Raw genomic sequence first — 23039 nt, 5'->3', positions numbered from 1 at the left:
CTGCATGGCTGTGTCCACACAATCACCAAGACATCAAGCTTGATTTAAAAGTGTCCTTCCTTTAACCCTAAAAACAACTACAAAACTAAAAAATAGCAATTCTAAATAGATGCAGTATTTCTCAAGCATTCAGTTCAAAACAACACAAAGATTATAGTGTTGTCCATCTCTTGGCCTCCAAGGAGCTTTTTAATTTTCCCACAGTATTTCCACACTGATTTGTCAAGTTCCATGTGAAAAAGTCACTGTATAACAGATTCAACAATGCCATAGCTTGGAGCTACTTTACAGTTCAAATCAATCTCTAGAATATCTTAAATAATAGACAGGTAGAGCAATTAATGAGAAGCAACAATAATGGAAGCTGGAAATTATACTTTTCCTGCGAATGCATACTGTTTGTTTTTTCAACATAAATGTTCACATGAGGAATTAACTAACTCAAATAGGCCCAGTTCATAATGAAAAAGGTGAAATCTTAAGACTTTTAAACCTTGTGGGATTACCCAGAGATTACCCAGTATCTTCTTTACATTAGATCTGAAGATTAATAAATGGGGCAAAGCCCACTACATCCTGTAAGAGAACTAGGGCATGTTGAAATGGAGGTTCAACATCCAACTCCACTCCACGGCTACGCAATATGCTCAGGCTGGATTCCACAACATCATGACAATGCTTCACCTTCAAGGCACGAAGCTTAGGGCAGTACTCTGCCAAGGTCCTATCAAAAGAGAACACACAAAACATCAAGATCACAGTCATCTACCAGGAACTATTTATCTATTTGAAAATGAATAGTATTACGTTTTGAGGTTGAATCATTTGTCTATAATATACTTAGTAGAAATGTTATGAAGCTAAACAATTTTCAAAGGTGATTTATTACAGAAGAAAACATTAATCCTGGATTCCCTTTCCTCACAGCTTTTTAACTGCTTAAACATTCCCAAGCCTTATATTCGTACAAAGTATATGCACTATATACAATAGCTACCAAGATATTTTATGCTTTTTTTCTGAAAATCATATATAATCCATTTTTTAGAAGGGCAGACCACTTTGAGGGAATATGCCTCGATATCAAAAATAACTTCATATTGGAAAAACAAGTCTGACACATAATTTAAATAATTGATGGATATTAATTCTGCATATTTATCACATCTAAAGTTTGGACTATTCTTAATGTGGGATTTTAAAAATAGGTCTTACCTGTCATGTATAGATGTATAGATGTTTTTATTTGATAGAAACCTTGATTTTAATCAGTATTCTTATTATAAAGTAGACTTTTGTGAATTACTTATCATTGATCTGATTTTCATAATAATTAAGAGTATTTTTTCCAGTATGCAAATATCCTTTAGGTATAAGTTTGATATAGAAATAAGGCATATTCCTTAAGTTCGGTTAAAATGAGTGCAACCTTCTAATGTAGAAAAATATTTTAGGACAAACTGTGCTATATTCCATTCAACAAATGATTAAAGCCTCAGCTGTTTTTCACCATGACTACCTGCGTCTAAACTTTTCAAGCTCCAACTGGGTTTTATTTTAATATATACTTTTTATATAATCAGTTTAAAATAAAGTAGGAAACCAATATAATCAGAGAGGAACTGACGCATCATCATTCAGCAGAAATTTCTGCTACTGGAACTGGAACCAAACACTAAACACCAAAATATAAATTCAAGAATTTCAGTTCCCATGCTGTTGCACTTGAAATATTTAATATTCCATCACTGAAAACAACCATGCAGGACCACTCATTTGTTCAAAACTCTTTTCTTAAATAAGGATCTTCAGGGAGTGCAATATATGTACCATGTATATAAACTACTGCAAAATACTGCACTAAATACTTTATTATTGATGTTATTGTTGATTCTGGACTTTGATATTCATTTTAATAACATTCCTTTCCTTTCTTTATACCTATGTGATGTGCATGGAAAATAGTTATACCTACTAGCCCTTATACATTTCTTAAACAAGAATAAGTTTCAGGGGAAAGAGATGCAATATTTCTTTGATTTATAAAGTGGATCTTTGTATACCTGTAAACTGACTAATTCTTCTGTAGCTGGCTAATTTTATTTTATTTTTGTATCTTTAAGTCAGTGTAGACTTCTGGCACCTTCCTGAACGAGTCCCTATAGTTTTCTTGGCAAGATTTCAGAAGTGGTTTGCCCTCGCCTGCTTCTTATGGTTGAGTATGAGTGACTACTCCAAGATTACCTAAATTGATTTTGTGACTAAATTGAGATTAGAACTCAAGATCTGCCATTTCCAGCCTTCCATATCAAACTGGTTCTCGCTGGCAAGAGGCAAGGAGAAAGAGGAGGAATTCCAACAATTCAAAATTTGGAAAATGCAGATAATCATTTTTACAATATCGCATGATAATCAGAAGAAAGTACAGACTGCTGATCAAAGAGGCTTCCACCAAGCTTGGGCTTCCTTGGTGAATATACTTGCAAATCCCTGATTAGTAGTTGCAAAAAGCTAGAAATCTATAAGATGTTTGTTAGAAAGATATGGGAGAGCGAGTTTCCTTGAACAGCATATATAATAAACAAATAGGCCTATGTGTGGTGGGGAAGAGCAAAATGACTTAATTATACAATTAAGCAATTAATTACACAAAAGTAATGAACATAATATTTACACTGAGATTTTTAAATGTAGATGTTTTTCACGGCCTTACTAATTTTCCATAGTGCAGTCCATATTATACCAAACAAACATTAATATAGCCCATGGTCCAACCAAAATTGCATGTTCTTAGTTTAAAAATTATGAGCCCTCCCCAACTATGACTTCAGCCAACCAATCTTACATCGGAGTATCACATTCCTTCTCAAAAGCTTCTTTTCCAGAAAGTAATCCTTTCATGTAATTAATCAAAAATGATAAAAAATCCTTTCTAGTATTACACCATGTTCAAGGACTACTTTTAAAACAAGCATTTGCAAACATGACAGTAATATCAATTCATTTTCTGACCAATATGCACCATTTACAACCAAATTTGCAATGAATGCAGGCGTTAATAGTGGCATAGTTGTAGGATAACTTTATCTAATGAATGGCAGGAAGCTATGATCTTCACAGGCTCTCTCATGTTCACTTAGCAACCATTTCATTTAATGACCAGGTCATTGTAGTGGAATTTGGTTGCTAAACAAGGAGTGGATCTACTTATTTTCTAGATGCTATCTTCCTGTCAAAAGGAGAAGAAATTTCCCTGCTCGTTTTTTTCTCTCTCTCTCTTGGTTAAGCATTTAAAATAGGTTTTAGTCTGGTCTAAGAGTTAAAACATTAACTTAATTGTTAGATAATGTGACAAATATAACATTGGTTTAAGTATGTTTCACAGTTTAAACTTTAAACCATTAACATTACTCTTCAAATAACTGAACATATGTCAATTTTGGGTGTTCTAATACCAAAAATTAGCACCAGAACCCAATTCTGGTCACAAAATCAGGATAAGTTCTGTCACTGCAAAATATTCAGAGACTGCTTCCTTGTAGTGGCCACTTATCACAGCCTAAAACTAAAAAGATCAAGTCTCCTTCTTCATTCACCTAGGATACCATAACAATCTTCCAGCCTAACCTACCTCATTAGACTGTTGAGAGGACAAACCTTGCCTGCCATCCTGAGACCCTTCAAGAAAAGATTAAACACAAATGTGCTGCAAAAAAGAACAATGTTCTTACTGACTACTGATGCACAAATTACCTAATTGAGTTGTTCTTAACTCGCAGGCAGCCCGTGAGGTCCAAATGCTCCAGATCAGAACAGGCTTTGGCAATTTCTTCTACAGCCGTATCGCCAACATTCGCATTAACAGCCAGCGAAAGTGATTTTAATTTGTTGCATCTTTGAGCAAGGTAGGAAATGGCTTCATCTTTCAGCTGCCGGCAGGCTGTAAGATCTAGAGATTCAAGCTCTTTACAGTGGTCAGCAAGGCTCCGCAAGGAAAGTCCATCCACCCATTCACAATGGGCCAAAGAAAGTTGCCGTAAATTGGGGCAGCCCAAAGAGATCGCCACCAAAGCATGGCGGCTCAGCTGTATGCAGCCATTCAATTCAATCTGTTGCAACTGATGGTTTTGACCAATCACAGGAAGCAGTTCCTTGTCAGATAACCAGTCAGAGCAGTTTTGCAAGGCTAGCTGCTGCAACACTTTATTGTCTCTTAACAAGACACAGAATGCAGCTTTCGGGATATGAGATCCAACCTATTTGTAAGCAAGAAAACAAACCATTATATCTTATACTTATATGCCTTTTGCGCTCCTAGTGCTACAACGTAACAAAAAAGGAATAAACCAAAATAATCTCACCATTACCAAACTATGTCAAGGTATTGTTAAATAAAGAAAAGACTGTGAACTTTAGAAAAATAGAACAAAATAAAAAATGAAACAAGTATTTTCCAGACTTTATCAATGATAAATTAAGTCATACAAAGCTTGGGATAGAAATGAAATGCATTTCATGAAAATATACTTACACTTAAAAATGGTAGGCTGACCACAATTGGAAGTTCAACTCTTCCAATTACAATGGGATTGATTTTTTTTTTGGCAGTTTTCTGTTGTTATTCTTTTTTATTATTATTAATTTATAATATAAAATACAAAAATAGAAAAGAAATTAGTATCAAATATAGGGAAAAGGGGAGGGGAAAATGTAGGAAAAGGGGGCGGGAGAGAAAAGGTGTTGCCTTCTGATTCCCTTTGTGTAAATAAGATAATAACATCAAGCATCAACTTTTTATTTTTTCATAATAGTATAAACTAGCCATTTCTATAACAACAAACTTATCTAATCTATAAAACCCTAAATCAAAGTTTCATTTTTTTCCACCTCAAGCACAAAAGTCCACAAGCGGTTTTCAAATAGAAACAAAAGTAATTGTGTTTTTTTCCTTCAATCAAGGCAGTCAATACTTTTGCAGCCATCCATCTATTGTGAGAATCAAAGTGTCCTTCCATTTTTGTGCAGAATAATCTTGCTGCCATCAACTTATATAGCATTAAAGTTCCAATTTTTTTCCCAAGTCTTACTCCATTAAACCCAAAAGAAAAGTTTCTGGTTTTATCTTTATATTCATGTTGAGAATCTTTTGTATTAGGATGTGAATCCTACTCCAATATTAATTTGCTTTGTCACATGACCACCATAAGTGATAAAAGGTCCCTTCTTCTGAATTGCCAACATTCATTTGAAATACCTTTATACATTCTTGACAACTTATCTGGTGTTAAATACTAACAATACATCATCTTATAAAAGTTTTCTTTTAAATTATAATTTAGTATAAATGTTAAGCCTTTTGTCCACATATTCCCCCTCCATTATCATTTTTTACAATTATGTCATATTTAGGCAACCGTTATCACACATAGTATGCTCCAAGCAATGCAAAATCTTTTCTTCTTCAATTGCTCTTGTTTATTTCAACAACATTTTCTTTTAAAAGAATCTACAATTCCAGGGATATCAAAGGTGCTTTTTCAAAAGGCAACTGGACTCTTTTTTCCTTGAGGACCAAAACATTTCACTTCTCACTCAAGAGGCTTCATCAATTGTGATTTTTTTTTTTTTTGGGGGAGGCGAATGGAAGGATAGGTACTGACAGTTGAGACTGGATGGAGGGTGGGGGATGAACATTCTGACTGGATGATGGAGGACTTCTTTCTCTATCTTCCAGCCCTCCAACATCCAGTCTCAACTGTCAGTACCTATCCTTCCATTCCCCTCACCACACCACACCACCCCGCCATCACAACTGATGAAACTTCTTGGGTGAGAAGTGAAACGTTTTGTTCTTCCTCAAGGAACAAACAGTCCAGTTGCCTTTTGAAAAGCACCTTTGAGACAACTATTACCTGGAAAACTGAGAATTTCCACAGACAATCCAAGGGATACCAGAAATCATTTTTTATGGATTACACTGCAGGTTGCAATAAACTTTTAAGAGCCCAATTTATCTAAAGATAGAATTCAACATACTGTAAATTTTAATAACTCCAAGAATAGTTGTGGGCTGGAGGACACTTCTCAACATCTTTTTTTGTATCATGGTGAACAGCCTGGATGCTAGTCCTCGGCTAACAATCACAACCACATTTCTGTTGTTAAGTGAAACATGTTAGTTGAGTTTTGCCTCATTTTATGACCTTTCTTGCCACAATTAAGTGAATTTCTGAAGTTGATAAGTTAGTGACTCAATGTCAATGTTCCAGCTGACGAACCCAATCAAAGTAACCACAGCCAAGAAGATCCAATCTCTTAATGCAAAACTTTATTGACTACATCATTTCGGCTACTTCCTGCACAAACCCCATATAGTCAAAATTCAGGTTCTACTTCCCTCCAATTAGAGCAGGTCACATTGTCCAATTGAGTCTCCTGGTAGTGTTGTCTTTCTGGCTCTGATAAACACCTGCCAAAATGTCCTTGGTTTTCACGTCTGGCATCTTGATGTCTGAAGCCTAAGTTCTACCTCCCCCTTTCCTCCTCCAATAGTTTGTTGGCAAGCTGAGAAGCGATAATAATTGCAAAAGCAAAAAGCAGCTTTGGAAGCTTGACACCCGGTTGTTAAGTGTTTTCCCCTTTGACTTTGCTTGTCAGAAGGTCACAAAAGGTCATCACATGACCCCAGGACACTGAAACTGTCATAAGTCATTTGCCAAGTGTCTGAATTTTGATCACATGACCATGGGGATGCAGCAAAAGTCATAACTGTGAGAAACTGTCATAAGTCCTTTTATCCAGTTCCGTTGTAACTTTGAATGGTCACTAAAAGAACTGTTATAAAGTTGAAGACTATTTTATACCAAGTGTGGGCTTACCAGTATGGTATAAAGTGGTACTAATACTGCTCGTGACCTTGATACTATCCCTCTATTGATGCAGCTCAGGAATGCATTGATCTTTTTGGCAGCTATGGCACACTGCTGGCTCATATTTAAGTGACTTGTCTACTATGATGCCTAGATCTCTCTGTTATTGCTGTTGAGACAGGTACCACACATCATATCCCTATGCATTTAGTTTTATGTGCCTAAGTTACTTTTCTAAACTTACTTTTCTCACCACTGAATTGCATTTTGCTGAATAGGACCCAGTGTTCAAGTCTGTTGAGATCCTTCTGTATCTTGAGCCTATCTTCTGAAGTGTTGGCTATTCCACCCTGCTTAGTGTCATCTGCAAATCCCTTCATCTAAACTGTTGTGGCGCCCCCACTCACCCACATGTCAGAGTTTGGTGTAGAGAGCTTTGTTCAATCTGTTCCCCCACAGATCTATTTCAGGTTTTCAGTTAGCTCCCAGATGCAAGCTTAGCACAGTAATTGGCTCGCGACTAAGTTGATAACCAAAAGCAAAAAAAACTTACACCCAAACCAAAAACACCCTTGGAAATAAAGATTTTGCCGGGGTAGGTTCCAAAAATAAACAGCACAAACCCCCTCTGAGATCTGGGGCCTCCATTGAGTTTTGTCAACAAGTCCGGTGGTCTGGTTTCAGGGCTTTCAAGAAGAAGTCACAGGAATTGTCCAAACCAAAAGTTCAGGGATTCATTTTCAGCGAAGCCAGCCATGAACAAGCTTCAGATTAACCTTCCAGGCAACGGCCAATTAGTCCACCCGACAGATAACCGGCTGCTCCAAATATGAACATAAATACTCTCCGCAACTGAATTATATTGTCAGCCTCCACAAAGTTTTCTTGATATCTTTTGCTGCTTGCTTCCTGTTGGCTGCCATAGAAACAGAGCGAGGGATAATTTTGGTATTTGGGAAGGTTGCTGTTGAGTGAAGACATTTTCTGTTTGAACTAAAAAGGAGGGGATGCTTTCCTACTTAGTAGTATCTCTACTAAGCCAAGGTCAACCGTCTTGGCATACCAGATGAGTGAGAAACCACTTGAAGATGTACTCCACATGACATTATAAACACCTCAGATTGGATGACCATTCTGGAGTCTTGGGGGAGGGAACTTGGGATAACTTTCAATATGTAATATTCACGCTCATTTGCTTCAGATCTAGCTTTCTTTTGTTGCTATCACTTCAAACTCGGTAAAAGTACTTTTTCTCTACATCAATGGAGTTGAAGGATTTCTTTCTTGGGTTTTGAATGAGGCAATGCCGACATTAAGCAAGATCTCTCTTTACCAGCCCACCTGGAGATAAACTCTACCGTGGGCGTTGAGGAAAAAGAAAATAATGTCTAACCAAGGCAGCGATCAAGAAGATTTGGGAGCTGTTGGATCTATCTCTTCACAGTTCCTTTGCAGTCCAAGGGAAGCCAAGCTGCTGTCTGCGTTGCAGATTGAGAAGAAGCCACTGGTTTATCCCAAATGGTCTTTGGGAGTAAGATGATGGAAATGCTGGAGAAACTCCTCCCTGGGGCAACGGCTGCCAGACGCCGGCAGGGAGAAGCTGCCTGGCAGGAGGAAGACAAAGAAGACCTCCTGCTGACCCATGCTTTGCAATTATTTCATGAAGCTCTAGAGAATCAGAGAGCTAGACAAAGGTATGCATTGCCTGCACACAAAGAGACTGGTGAAGCAATAGAGGGGGAGAAGCCTCTGCAACCCCAGAAGTGCTTCCCATAGCCCAGCGGGGCCAGTGCAGTCTGCAGGAATTCTAGCGGCTGCCGTAGCCCAGGCCCCCCGTTGTGGGGGTCAGCACCTTGGAGGCGCCAAATTCCAAAAGTTCCTCTGCTGGAAGTAAAATACGGAGGGGATTCCAAGGAGTTGGGTTTCTTCTTAGCCCAAGTTTAGAATCATATGGAGGAATATGGAGATGATTATGTCTCAGAAGCAGCCAAAGTGAGGTGTGTCACCAAAGCCCTAGAAGGGACTGCAGCCCAATGGATGGTCTCCCTTCACAATGATGATGCCCCTCAGATGAGGGATTATGACATGTTTATAGTGGCCCTCCGCGCTTGGTTTGAAGATCCGCTTGCTGAACGCAAGGCAAGAATTAGGATGAAAACCTAAATCAGGGGCGAATATACCCAGGAATTTCGGGAGTTGGCATGCCACATGTGAGCTTGGTCCCAAGAGGCCCTGATGGAATCTTACAAAGATGGGCTGAAGCTGTACCAAAGCTGTATCTCCAGAGGGGCTCCTCGAGATGTTCAGTGCTGGTATGTGTTGGCAGCCAATGTGGAGATTGATCTGGCCAGAAACTGATGCAGGGGTGGCACCAACTGGAGTAAGCCTCTACATACCATTCCGAGAGAGGCTCCTAAAGTTCCAAAGAGTGGATCAACCCAAGTCCACATTGTGCTTCCAGTATGGGAAGGGGGGTCATCAAGCTGCTGATTGCCACACTAAACTGGATGTCAAAGGAACATCTGCCAGAGGGCAAAGTCGAAAAACTTCCAGCCAAGCAGCGTGAAATGGCCCTGAAGGCCATGGAAGTTGTTGTGTTCGCTCCTCCAGGAAAGGACGAGTTGGGAACTCCGACCACTTTGGGCGTGAGTCCGATTCCGACGATGACCCCCTGGTAAGTCAACAAGTGGGCCCCGTGACCATGCCAGTGGAATTAAGGGTGCTTTCATCGGGCGCTCCGGGGAAGATGTTAGCCCTGTTGGACTCTGGGTGTACAAGATGCGTAATTAGCCCAAAAGTGGTGGACAAATTGGGGTTGAGACTAAGAACATTGAAAACACCCATAGCATTTTGCCAGTTAGATGGATCGGTGGCTGGGGGTGGCCCGGCCCATTTCGTACCGGAGCCAATGGAAATGTTGATGGGGAAACACCAAAAGCCTTTTTATTGTGGCCCCAGGGATGAATGCCCCCTTATTCAGATTACCCTGGCTTCGGAAATGGAACCCTCAGGTGGACTGGAGGGTCTGCTGCGCATTCGTTCTGCCCAGCCACAGAAGGGGGGAACCCCTAGTAAGGCCCCAAGACATCAAGGAGCTGGCATCGGTGGCAGATGAACACATTGCGGGGGAGGAGAAAATCCTGAAAGAATATTGGGACCTCAGGGAGGTTTTTAGCGAGAAGGCTTCGGATATGCTACCACCCCTTCGCCCCAATGACTGCAACACAGAGATCCTTCCTGGAGTGAAACTCCCAAAGCCAAAACTGTATTTGATGACACCGCAAGAGCTGGAGGAATTGCGGTCTTTTATTGATAAAAACCTAAAACGGGGTTTCATCCAGCCTGCTAGGCCCCAAGTGGCTGCCCCAGTGTTGTTCTGAGAAAAAAAAAGATGGTCTTACCGTTTATGCGTGGATTATAAAAACCTGAATTCCATTTGCATAGAAAACATTTACCCACCCCCCTTAATGAAGGACACATTAGCTCACCTAGCCAAAGGAAAGATCTTCACTAAGCTTGATTTGAGAGAAGTTTACTATAGAGTTCAAATTAAAGAAGGGGATGAATGGACAACTGCATTTAACTGCCGTTTGGGTTGCTTTCAGTTTAACGTACTTCCGCTCGGCCTGCAAGGAGCTCCTGCCATATTCATGCAACTGATAAATGAGGTGTTGCATGAACACCTGTATGAGGAGGTGTTGGTTTACTTGAATGATATTCTTATATACAAGGACACCTAGAGGAGCACACAAAAGTTGGTACTATCAGTTTTGAAAAAATTCCAGGCTGCTGAACTGTATGCTAAGCTATCTAAGTATGAATTTCACCAAATGAAAATTGACTACCTGGGGCGTCACATATTGCATGAAGGGATAGAAATGAACCCAGAGGTCTGAGCAGTTTTGGAATGGGCTCCAATGCACACCAGAAAACAATTGCAAAGTTTTCTAAGTTTTGCTAATTTCTACCATCTATTTATCCCGGCTTTTGCAAAGATTGTGTTACCCATTACAAAACCCCTAAAGACAAAAGGTGAACTTAAACCAAAGCCCAACCAACCTTTGGAGTGGTCCATGGAATGCCAAGTGGTTTTTGAGAAACTGAAATGATTATTTGCAGCCGAACTTGTTCTTAAACACCCTGATATGGATGCCCCCTTTGTAGTTTAGGCCGATGCGAGTGACAATGCTGTGGGAGCAGTCCTACTACAAGCAAATGCAACCTTGTGCTTACACCTCTCGAAAACTGAAACCGAATGGAGATGGGCTATTTGGGAGAAGGAAGCATTTGCAGTCTGATGGGCATTCTTAACTTGGAGACATTTCCTTGAAGGGGCTAAATACCCCTTTGAGGTATGGATGGATCACAAAAATCTAGAGGCTTTAAAGACCCCACGAAAGCAGTCACCTAAGCAAATTTCTTGGGCACAATACTTTAAGCAGTTTAATTTTTCATTAAAATACCTACTGGGGGAAAGAATTTTATGGCAGATGCTTTATCTAGATTGCCCCAGTATAATAGCATCCAACCTGAAGTGATCCGTGCTATTGTCCCTATGAAACAATTAGCTGTCCCAGTGGTCACCAGAGCCCAAGGGAAGGGGAATGTTGACCTTTCTAATAATTTAACTGAACAGTTAAAAGGAGCATTAAAATTGGATGATTGGTTTTTAATTCCACTCAAATGAATGCAGTATTCGTGACGGCCTGGCATGGGTGGATTCAAAGTTATACATCCCTGCCAGTCTTAGAGGAGCCATTCTAAAACATGCCCACAATTCAAAAGTTGCTGGGCATTTTGGGTTCATGAAAATCCTGCACTTAATTAAACGGCAGTTCTGGTGGCCATCTTTGAAAAAAGACATAGAAGCTTATGTTGCCAGTTGTCCTGTATGTGCTTTGGCAAAACGGCCCCCTTGTAAACCAGCTGGTCTGCTTCAGAACGTTGCTAGGCCGAATGCCCTGTGGAAAGAAATTTCCATGGATTTCATTGTGGAATTACTTGAGAGTGGGGGAAACACAGTCATTTGGGTGATTAATGATCTATTTTCCAAACAGGTGCACTTTGTACCCTGTGCAAAGATTCCCTCTGCTAAAATGTTGGCCAAACTATTTATTCTACATGTGTATAGACTACATAGTGTTCCTGAATGCATAATTTCAGATAGAGGGGTACAATTCACTTCTAACTTCTGGATAGAATTTTTGAAGTTATTAGACTCCACCCAGGACTTAAGCTTTGCCTACCATCCTCAAACTAATGGGGCTTGTGTACGGATAACTCGGTACTGAAACATTACCTTAGATCAGGGGTGGGCAAACTTTTTGGCTCGGGGGCCTCATTGACTTTTAAAATTTGACAGACGGGCCGCCACCTGGTGTCGAAATGCCTGTCATTACAAGTCAAAATCAAATGAATGCAATCATTCAATCATTCACATCAAACCTTAATTCCGTGCCAATCTTCGGCGGGCCGGATTAAAAAGACCAATGGGCCGGATGTGGCCCGCGGGCCGTAGTTTGCCCACCCCTGCCTTAGATGTTATGTAAACTATCAGCAAGATGACTGGACTGATTTATTGCCTTTTGCAGAAGTTGCTTATAACAACTCTATCCATAGAAGCACTGAGTTCACCCCATTTAAAGTAGCTACTGGTCAGGATTTTGTTCCAGAGCTCCCTTAGGAGAAACCCCAAATCCCATCACTGGTGGAATGGATAATCTAACTCCAGTTTACCTGGCCTGTTACCCGTAAAGCATGAGATGATGCTCATCAAGCCCATAAGAAACAGGCAGGTAAGAGTTCTACAGAGAAACTACCAAGTGGGAGATAAGGTCTTCTTGTCCACTTACAAACCACACAGAAGTCTAAGAAATTGGGGCCTAAGTACATTGGACCTTTCCCAATTGTATGGGTTGTGAATCCTGTGACAGTACAGTTAGAACTGCCAAAAACTCTTAGGAGAATCCTCCCTGCATTTCATCTTAGTTTCCTGAAACCTGAACATGCCTCCTCTCTTCAACCTGACCAGCCTACCCCTCCTGTTCCCCTAATTGAAGGTGAACAGCATTTTGAAATTAAGGAAATTCTGGATTCCAGGAAAAATAGGGGAAGAATTCGGTATTTGGTTGTTTGGAAACATTTTCCTCCTTCACAGTCGGAATGGGTTAATGAACGTCAGGGCCCTTAAACCCATACAATTATTTTGCTCTAAATACCTGGATAAGCCTTGATGTAATATTATATATATATTAATTGCTTTTACTTGGAATACTTCTTCTTTTTTGTAAATTTTATTTGAGTTTTCACAAAGAAAAAAAATACAAATAAAACATCTTTTTTGAAAGTAGCATAATCCCGGGTTACATTTCTTCATACAGACACAAATTCAACTTCATGCTCATTTTTATGTTCTATTCCATATCTTATTACTGATTTACATTTTCTGCATAGCTTCTCCCCTCTTCTCCCCTCCCCAATTTTATTTTAATTATCTCATCTCAATTCAAATCATTATATTTATATTCTTTTGTCTGTCCTGTTTCAATTGTCTATTATCTTTTCTCACTAAACAAAATTTCTCCTGTAGTTACTGATTGGAGTATGACGCCTTTATATCTTTTAAGTTTATCCATTTAACTCTTATTTAGGCTTCAATATATACCCTAAAGTTATAACATTCAATATAATACATAACTTCCATTCGGATTCTGCTTGGTACATTCTTAAAATACACACGATATTCTTTAAAACAGAAAAAATTATAAATGTATGTAATTAAAACAACACATTCCATTCCAATTCAATTCTATCATTAATATTAATATTCATTAAAATCTTAACTTCTTTAACATTACTTTTCAATTAAATATCATACTTCTATGGGAACAATTATAAGCTTTCCATAATTAATTCCCCCCCCCTTCACTTATATTTTATAAAACATTAACTAATTAAAATGTTCCCGTTCCTTCCTAATTCAATTTTCTCATTTATTTTATTTCACTTATTTTATTAACAAACATTTCACTAAATTACACTATTTTATCCCTCATTTTAATCATACATTGTTTCCAATTTTCTAAAGTTATTTCTATTATTAATATAACAATACAATCTTATGTACCTTTACAGAACCCCTTTTTCAGTTAGATTTCCACCCATTATCTCTAAATAGGTCCTGTTTCTCTATATCTTGTTCCGGTCCTTTGTAACTTCTTTTCCTTTCCTTCTTCCCTCTCTTCTCCTCTCTCCCTTTTTACCCACTTTTCTCTCTACTTCTATTTCTCTCTTCTGTATTGCCCTTTTCTGTTGCTTTTCAATATTATACTTATTTTTCGAATTATTTTTGTTTTCTTTGGTTGTTTTTTTAAGTCTTAAATTCTCCATTCTCTTTCTCCCCTTTCCTTTTTCTTCCCCACATAAAATTATTTGTTCATTAAAGATAGCTTCTTCTTTGTCCCAGTCTTCTTGTTTTGCGGATGTTTCTTGTTGTTTCTCATAGTTCCAAATCTCCATTTCTAAGAATTGAAAAACGAAGCCAAAAGAACCCTTCCCTTCTTGTGCATCTTCTTTGTACTTTTTAAGTTCCCTTTTCAATTCATCCAGAAGTAGTGCCATTGTATAAATTTTTAAACAACCACCCGATTAATTTTAGTCATTCAAATGTAATAACCAAAAATCCAAAGATCACCAAATAATCCAAATACACGCAAGCTGTTTCTTTTTGCTCTTTTTCTTTTTCACTTTCTCTTCCCGGGGTTACTGTTTAGTTACAAAGTTTCAGTTAAAATGTATCTTTTAGAAGTCTTGTTGAAGTTTTACTGTAGATTCTTTTTAATTCCAGGCAGTCTCCTCCCTCTTCCAGATCCTGCCCTTATTCTTTTTCTCTCCCTTCCTGCTTATGAAAAAAAATTTTAGTGTCCAGAAATCTTTATTATCCCTTTGACATTTTGTTTTATTTTCAGCTTAATTGCCTGTTGATGTCAAAGCGGATTTTTCCGATTTCTTATTTAAGTCTCTTAATTGTCAGTATAGGGAAGGGGAGAGAAGAAAAAAAAAAAAACCAAACCTTTCCCTTTTCCCTTTCCTTCGCTGCTTCCGACTCTTCTTTGGGAACAATGTTATTTTTTTGTAAGTTTAAATTCCAGGGTACCTTAGTTGTTGCTTTTACAATTTAACCCGGTCAGCCAAAACTTTCACTTCTTATCTTCCTCCTGCACATTCTTTTCCGGTCGAGTTCTTCTTTGTGGTGGCCATTTGTGACCACCGCTGCAACCGCCTTCGGGAAAGGGAGTAATGGCCAGCTGAGGAGAGATGCGGCTCTCCTCAACCCTGCTGGCAGCCTCCCCCCTCTTCACCTCTACGGGGTGGCTTAGCCCCGAAACCAGCCGGCTCGGGGCGCTCCAGCGGCGAACCCAGACCGAAACCGTGCATGATCGCGGATTTCTGTGTCGCCGAAGAGACTTCAAACCAGAAGCCTACTTGGGATACTTCTTTGCCTGCCTCTTTTGCAGGAGGGCCGAATGTCAGCCTCTGCAAAGTTTTCTTGACATCTTTTGCTGCTTACTTCCTGTTGGCTGCCATAGAAATGGAGGAGGGATAATTTTGGTATTTGGGAGGGGAAGGTTGCTGGAGAGTGAAGACATTTTCTGTGTGAATTAAAAAGGAAATGTTTTCCTGCTTACCGCACAACTGCATTGACATATATCTACTAAGGCAAGGTCAACTGTCCTGGCATACCAGATGAGTGAGAAACCACTTGAAGATGCACTCCACATGACATTATAAACACCTCAGATTGGATGACCATTCTGGAGTCTTGGGGGAGGAAACTTGGGATAACTTTCAATATGTAATATTTGCGCTCATTTGCTTCAGATCTTGCTTTCTTTTGTTGCTATCACTTCAAACTCGGTAATAGTACTTTTTCTCTACATCAATGGAGTTGAAGGATTTCTTTCTTGGGTTTTGAATGAGGCAATGCTGACGTATATCCACAAGCTGCAGTGTCCCGGAGATACAATCATCTGGCCACGACCCACACACATTGCTTCCAGCAAATGCCTCCCTCTGCCTGCTGTGCTAAATAGTCCCTCCTGGGCAGGGCCTTTTCCCCATCAATCTGGAGATCTCCGTCTCTCCGTTCTGCGTACTCTAGCATACACCAAGGCTGGCAGCTCCTCCCCCTCTTCCCCACTGGCCTGCAAATTCTACCCAGCCGAGGCATGTTCTGCCAGCAGCTCAGGGTCAGCAATACCAGACATACCAAGAATGCTCTCATTCTCCCTCGAGGCCTCTGAGGAATAGATATTTTGGAATATTTCAAACAACATAATGAAAGCAAGTTGAATTCATATTTTTAGATGCAGAGAAGTTTTTGAATCGCATTTTCCTGTTTTGACAAGTGATGTATCATTGAAACAATGGCAAAAAAATATATCTAAATTTTATGGCATGAGAAAAACTAAATATAAGATACTGTATGATACATAGAAAAGAGAAGGATTGAATCTTCTGGATTTAAAATTGTATTTCTGCCTATTGTTTAGCTTGGATAAAATAGTGGATGCCTTATGAAGGCTATTGGAACTAGGCGGCCATAATGTGAGATATGGATGGCATGGATATCTATGGTGTATCAAAACTAGGGTTGATGTAGATTTCAAAAATAATTGTATCAGGTGGGCCATTTTTAGAGTAGGGAATAAATATAACTGTATATTCTGCCTGAAAATACCTTTGATGCTTTTTATAATAAAAAAATATAAACACAAATGGCTAACATAGTAATGTATATAATTTTCTCAAGGGGATACATAATAAAGGGAATATTTGATACAGAAAAATACTCTTTTATCAATGGGTCTCTTATGTATAATTATCAGAAAGTTTTAAAGAACTACAAGATTTTATGGTTTTAAAAATGCAAAACTAAGTTCGGAATAGAATTGTTTATAACTAATGAACCTATTGTTGCTAAAATGTGTAAATATTTGTTGAAATATAAAAAAGAATGACAAGTTAAGGAATGTATGAAATGTGGTAAAGATGCTGAACTAGAAACCAGGAGACAGTGAGTTCTAGTCCTGCCCTAGACATGAAAAACTGACTTTGGACCAGTCACTATTAGCCCAACTTACTTCACAAGGAAGCTGCTGTAGGGAAAATAGTAGAGGAAGAAGTATTAGAAATGTTTGCTGCCTTGAGGCAGGATTATAATCTAATAAATAAATAAATGTCACGAAACTTTACATATGGCAATTTTAATGAGATTATTATATGCTCAAAAGTGGAAACATTTGACACTAACCTCAATGGAAGAATGGTTGGTGAAAGTGATAACACTTACAGAAATGGCTAAATTAACTTCCTTTATCAGAAAAGAGATAATATGAAATGGAAAAAATATATATTTATGACTTGGGATTTTGATGTTTATAAAATATGGGATAAGTGAAAAAAGCTCTTCTGTAAACCTAAATCATTTTATAATCATACTTTTAATTCCTACAAAATAAATCAGAAGCTTCTATTTTTTATCCTTTTTTCTGCACTTGTGTGTATTTTTATTTCTCTAATTCTTTTATTTTCTTTATTCTCTATTTGTTAGTTGTTTATTTAAAACTTAATCCCATTCATGCATATAAAAATTACAAAATAATTTTTGTAAACATATTTATATACAAAAATATGGGTAGTCCTCAACTTACAACAATTCATTTACTGACTTCCGGTTTGTCGGCTTCGCGAGCGGCAGGGATTTGCGATCCTGCGCGATCCCTGCCGCGCTAGCCGCTTTGGTGCCTCCGATCCATCGATCTGGAGGCTAGGGCTGCCATGAAGAGGCAGCCCAAGATAGGAAGGATCCGGACAGGGGGTTGGGGTCTTCGCAGACCCCTTCCCCACCCGGCTTAACCCTCTTTTCTCAAAGCGGTGGAGCGGCGGTCAGTAATGGCCGCCACAAAGAAGCTGACAGCTGGACAAGATCGTGCTGGAGGAAGAAGGAGAAAGTGCTGAAGCGAAAGTTTCTTGGCTGAACTGGATTATAAGATACAAGTAATACAAGTAATATCCTGAAAATTTGGATTTTTTGAAAGATACTTTGTTTCCAGAAGAGATTTACAAGCGGCGAGTGAAAGTGTTTTAAGAGAAAGTTTACTCTCCTTCCACATGGATTTAACAAACGGATATTGAAAATCCTGCGATTTTAATAGAAGGTAAAAATGTAAAGCTTTCTGTTATAAGTGGGAAGGGAGAGGACAAAAGGAAAATTTTCATTAAGATTTTGTTGGAGAAGATGCCTGGAAGATTTTGAGACTGGAAGTTAATTGTAATAAGACTTTAAAATACAGATTGGGTTTTTTTTTCCCTTGCCAATTGATATTACCCCAGGAAGAAAAAGTGTGAAGAACTTTGTGTTCTGTTTGGATTGTTTGATGACTTTGGGATTTTGGGGAATTGTTTTAAGCTTCGAATTATCTTGGTTGTTTTAAAAAGAAGAAGAAGAGAAAAAAGAAGAAGAAAAGGTTTATAATGGCTTTATCTGTTGATGAACTGAGAGAGGACTATGGTAGAATAAAAAAAGAAGGTAAAGACGGTGTGAGAGAAATTTTTTGCTTTTTAGAAATGGCGCTTGCTACTTTTCAACAAACACAGCAATTAATGGAGGATAAGAAGAAGAAGAAGAAGAAGAAGAAGAAGAAGAAGAAGAAGAAGAAGAAGAAGAAGAAGAAGAAGAAGAAGAAGAAGAAGAAGAAGAAGAAGAAGAAGAAGAAGAAGAAGAAGAAGAAGAAGAAGAAGAAGAAGAAGAAGAAGAAGCCATCTTTAATGAGTCTACAAAGCTGATCAAGAAAGGAGGGAAAAAGAGAGGAAGGAAAAAGGACATAAGACTTAAAAAAACATCCAAGAAAGAGAAAAATAAGATGCAAAATCAATATACTGTTAGAAAGCAAAAGAAAAGAGAAATGCAACAGAGGGGGGGAGCGAAGGGGGGTAAAAAGACCAGATGGGATAAGATAGAAAGGAAGAAGGGGGGGGAAAAGCCACAAAGGTATGAAATAAGATGTGGAAAAGAAATCTTTTTTTATGGATAATGGGTAATGCATAACTTTGTTTTAAAATGTTTCTGCAAGGTACATGATAGTATTGTAGTATTTGTATGAGAATTAGAAAATCAGAATTTTATAAGGCTTAAGTAAAGATTAAAATATTAAAGGTTTAATAATGATAGATTTTAAGATTTAATAAAATATTAAAAGGAATGTCTAAAACATTTAGTTTAAGTATAGAGTTTAATTGACTATTGTGTGGATGTTTGTATGAACTTATTATTATGGTATTTGTTTTTGAAATAGATAATTGGAATGCTATGAGATTTAATGTTTAATTATATATTTAATTACTTTATGGATTTACTATTTTAGTAAGTAGAATGTACTAAGCAGAATTAGATAGGGAATTAGGTGTTACCTTAAATGTTAATGTAGGGGAGCGATGGAAAGGCATCATACTTCGATTAGTGATTTCAGGAGAAATATTTTTTTTTCTAATATGAATGAGATAAATGGATAATTGGAAAAGAATGGACAAAAGATACAAATATAATGATTTAAATTAAGATGAAATAAATAAAATAGAATTGAGAAGAGTGGAAAGCGGGGAGAAGTTATAATAAAGATATAGAAGGGTAATAAGAGGTAATGGCATATAAGCTGAACATGAATTTAATTGAAGTCCATACAAAGAGAGGTAATCCGGGGCCAAGCTACTTTTTAAAAAGAAGTTTTATGTTTTTGTGTTTTGTGTGTGTATGTCTGATTGAGATTTAATAAAACCTTGGGAGAAAGCGAGAGGAATATTTGTAAACAAGGCAGAGGGAAATATGAATATGATGAGTATAAAATGGATAAATATAGAAGAAATGTAATTGAACAAGAGTAAAGAGAAATAATGAGAAATTTGCTTAAAAAATATTTAAGTGGAATGGGATAGATTAGAATTGTATTGTATAAAACAATGTTTTATTTGCCTTGTAAAAATTTATAATGGAAAGAGGTTCAATGTCTTTAATGTTTAATGATGCTTTGTTTGTCTGTAAAATTAATAAAATTTGTTTAAAAAAAAAAATTCATTTACTGACCATTCGAAAATAAAATGGCACTGTAAAAGTAACTTATAACTGTTTTTCACATAATTACAGCATCCCCATGATCACACAGACAAAATTCAGGTGCTTGGCAACTGACTCATATTTATGATACCGGGTTTCTCACAAGGCTGGGCCTTTTTTTTTTTTTTTTGGGAGCCCCGAAAAAACAGCTAGGCCAGCTTTTCAGGGGTGACTTAATTTCCTCCCCCACCTAGAGTGCCACACGCACTCACCTCACCACAAGGCCGCTTTTATTGGCCAACAGAAGCACCCCGAGGGCAGAGTCACCAGCTGCTTCCATCGGCTGATAGAAGCGGCCTCGTGGAGCGCCCTGCGGGCAGCAACACTTCACCACGAGGCCACCAAGGGCAGTCACCAGCCGCTTCTATCTTGCCCTTGTACTGTCTGAAAAAGAGACGTCAAAATACCCCACCAAGCACACAGGGGAGAGCTGAAGCAGGACTCAACCACCTGTCAGTGGTCGGGCTGCAAGCAAAACCTCAAGAAGAAGGTAGGAGAAAGGCGGGCTGTTTAGCTCGCAGTTTTATGGACAGCAATCTCCGCGTTTCCCCTCGAAGCATATCTTCCCCCTGGAAGACGCTAGTGGATGGCAAGGGGCACAAAGATCCCCTCGGCCTCCCTTTGAAACCAGTTGAGCAATTGAGTAAACTGTGAGTTCCCTTAGTTGGCAGCCTAAGCGGAGGGGCCTGGAACTGCCCACTGCAGGTGATAGGTGGAATCATCTTCTTTAGCGACCCTCCTGCGACCCATTTGTTCCAAGTAGTTGCAGTGGGAAATTGGGAGTGGGGGAAATAGGGCTATCTGAGGGGACGAAGAAGAGCGGCTGGCTCGCGAAGCAGAAATGCAGCAGGAATCTTGAGAACATCTGATATTTACTCTGACAATGGTATACGTATGCGGTTGAGTTTGCAGTTGGCAGCCCGATGCGTAGCCATGCCTCGCCACTCTGCCCTCGTGGAGCTTTTATTAGCCAATAGAAGCGGCCTCATGGCGAGGCGATTCTGCACACAGGGCGCTTCTATCGGCTGATAGAGGCGAGTCTGCCCGCGGGGTGCTCTAGCCGAGGCTACCTGCGGGGGGGCTCCTAAAGGCAAGTTTTCCCCTACCCCGCCCTTCCCCATTTTTCTTCATCTCGTATAGTTCAAGCGATGTGAGAAATGGTGGGGAACCATTTGGTTTAAATAGGCCTAAATTTTGGGGGAGGGGCTTAATTTCACCTTATGCCTAGAAAACATGCTGGGCCTTCCTATGGGGGGGGGGGGCGTATTGTCAGAGAAACACAGTAGTTGCAGCATCATGAGGTCATCTTTTGCAACCTTCTGACAAGCAAAGTCAATGGGGAAGTCAGATTCACTTGACAACCGCGTTACTAATTTAAACAACTGCAGTGATTCACTTATCTGTGTCCAAAAAGCCATAAAATTGGTTAAACTTTATTTAACAACTGTGTCACTTAGCAACAGAAATTTGGGGGTCATTGTGGTAATAAATTGAGGACTACTTGCAATAAATATATAAAATTTTGTGTGTGTGTGTACATGTATGCATACATTTATACATACATATATGTATATGTATGCATACATGTGTACACACACCCAAATATACATACATACACATACACACACACACAAATAATTGTTAAAATATCTTGAGGAGCTACAAATGTCTAATTTCTATTCAGGTTAAGATATAGCTTATTTTCAACCTATGTTTCAACTAAAACATTCCACAGAAACCAAATCAGCCATCTGATTTATTTTTAACAAAAATCACTTACTTTGCATCTGTATTTTTATTTTTCTAATAAAATCACCACTAAATTTTAAAAGGCTTAGCAACCAGAGATGTTAATTCAGCAAGTAAATTATATCTCATTCTGTTTTGTCATTTCTGACATCAATCTGAAAACCACCTATTTGAAATTTGAGGTTGCTATAATTCGATCTCTTAACCTCATGCACTCAACAGAGATCTGAATGAGAGAACTTTTTATTTCTAATACCTGACTAGAATCAAAACAGCGCATGTTGGTAAGGTAAAGCTGGATTAGACTCCGGAAACACTTGCTGACTCTTTGCAGGCTCAAGAGCTGTCTCAGAGGAAGATGTGAAAGAATATGAGGGAATAAGATGTCTTCCCAAGGCAAATCCAAGAAATGTTTTCTGGAATAAAAAGCAAAAGCAAGCAAGAAAGCTGTTTACACCAAGAGACAGAGGGGAGGTTACCCTGCTTTCAATTTGTCAGGAAAGTCTTTTTGATATTTTAGCACTGAAAATCAAGCAATATTTTGCAACAAGGTTAACTTAACTCATTCTTTTTGCACAAGTATTACATCCAAGGAACGCTATGCAGCACAGAAGGTAAATGCCCTCAAATTATTATTTTCAGCCTCAAATTATTCTTTTCTCCGGCGACGCTGAAGAGGTGAGCAAGTGACACCCCTTCCCAAACCAAACAAAACCACACTCTTGCGTCTCCATCCATCGTGGCAGGGATTCAACCGAGCCGGTACTCGGGCACCCATGGCGGAGCAATGCTGCAGCAAGAGCCTGGAAAACCGCCGTTGGCGCAGAGTCCAGTCCCGCTTAGCGCCAAACAAACGGCCGACAAAACGTCAGCTAACCCCCAGCTATCCAGCCCAGCCCTCCCGGCTATTCCTTCGCGAACCTCGGCGATGCCGAAAGAGCAGCCATCCTCCACATCAGCCACCTACACCACACCTTCCGCGGAAATGACGTCATTCAGAGAGCGGAAACGGGAAGAAGCAGAAGATTGTAGAGATAAGGAGAGGGAGGTGTGAAACACAGACAAAGACGCTCATAGTAAAGAGTGAAACCAGTTGGGGGTTAAGGAAAAAGAACTTGCAGAATTGCCTATAACTCAGGACTCGAAATATGACGGGAACGAAGCAAAACGATTTCGCTGCACTCCGGGTTAGAAGTGCGGACAGCGTGATGGCGTTGAGAGGCTTTTGATTTTGGCTTTGAACCGCCAAA

The 23039-nt window shown here is 39.0% G+C and overlaps 1 protein-coding gene across 1 annotated transcript; it reads right to left on the bottom strand.

Moving 5' to 3' along the window:
- Positions 1 to 170: 170 nt before the first annotated feature.
- FBXL15 (F-box and leucine rich repeat protein 15) lies at positions 171 to 22816 on the bottom strand. Its single transcript, XM_026672753.2, has 4 exons — positions 22711 to 22816; positions 22046 to 22205; positions 3754 to 4256; positions 171 to 724 (listed from the first exon to the last, which is right to left on the bottom strand). The coding sequence occupies exons 1-4, from the start codon at positions 22782 to 22784 to the stop codon at positions 535 to 537; spliced, it is 927 nt and encodes a 308-aa protein (XP_026528538.2). The 5' UTR covers positions 22785 to 22816; the 3' UTR covers positions 171 to 534.
- Positions 22817 to 23039: the final 223 nt, after the last annotated feature.

The sequence above is a fragment of the Notechis scutatus genome, chromosome 4, assembly GCF_049901735.1.
Source record: "Notechis scutatus isolate UNSWTSFEM ecotype Mainland chromosome 4, rNotScu1.2, whole genome shotgun sequence".
NCBI classification, from domain to species: domain Eukaryota; kingdom Metazoa; phylum Chordata; class Lepidosauria; order Squamata; family Elapidae; genus Notechis; species Notechis scutatus.
This window is presented reverse-complemented; position numbering and strand designations above follow the sequence as displayed.

Coding starts and splice junctions, on each gene's coding strand:
- FBXL15 (XM_026672753.2), bottom strand. CDS start 22,784: ATGACGTCATTTCCGCGGAAGGTGTGGTGTAGGTGGCTGATGTGGAGG. Junction 4,257..22,045: donor GCTGTTTTGATTCTAGTCAG/GTATTAGAAATA, acceptor GCTTACAAATAG/GTTGGATCTCATATCCCGAA. Junction 725..3,753: donor GTTAAGAACAACTCAATTAG/GTAATTTGTGCA, acceptor CTCTTTTGATAG/GACCTTGGCAGAGTACTGCC.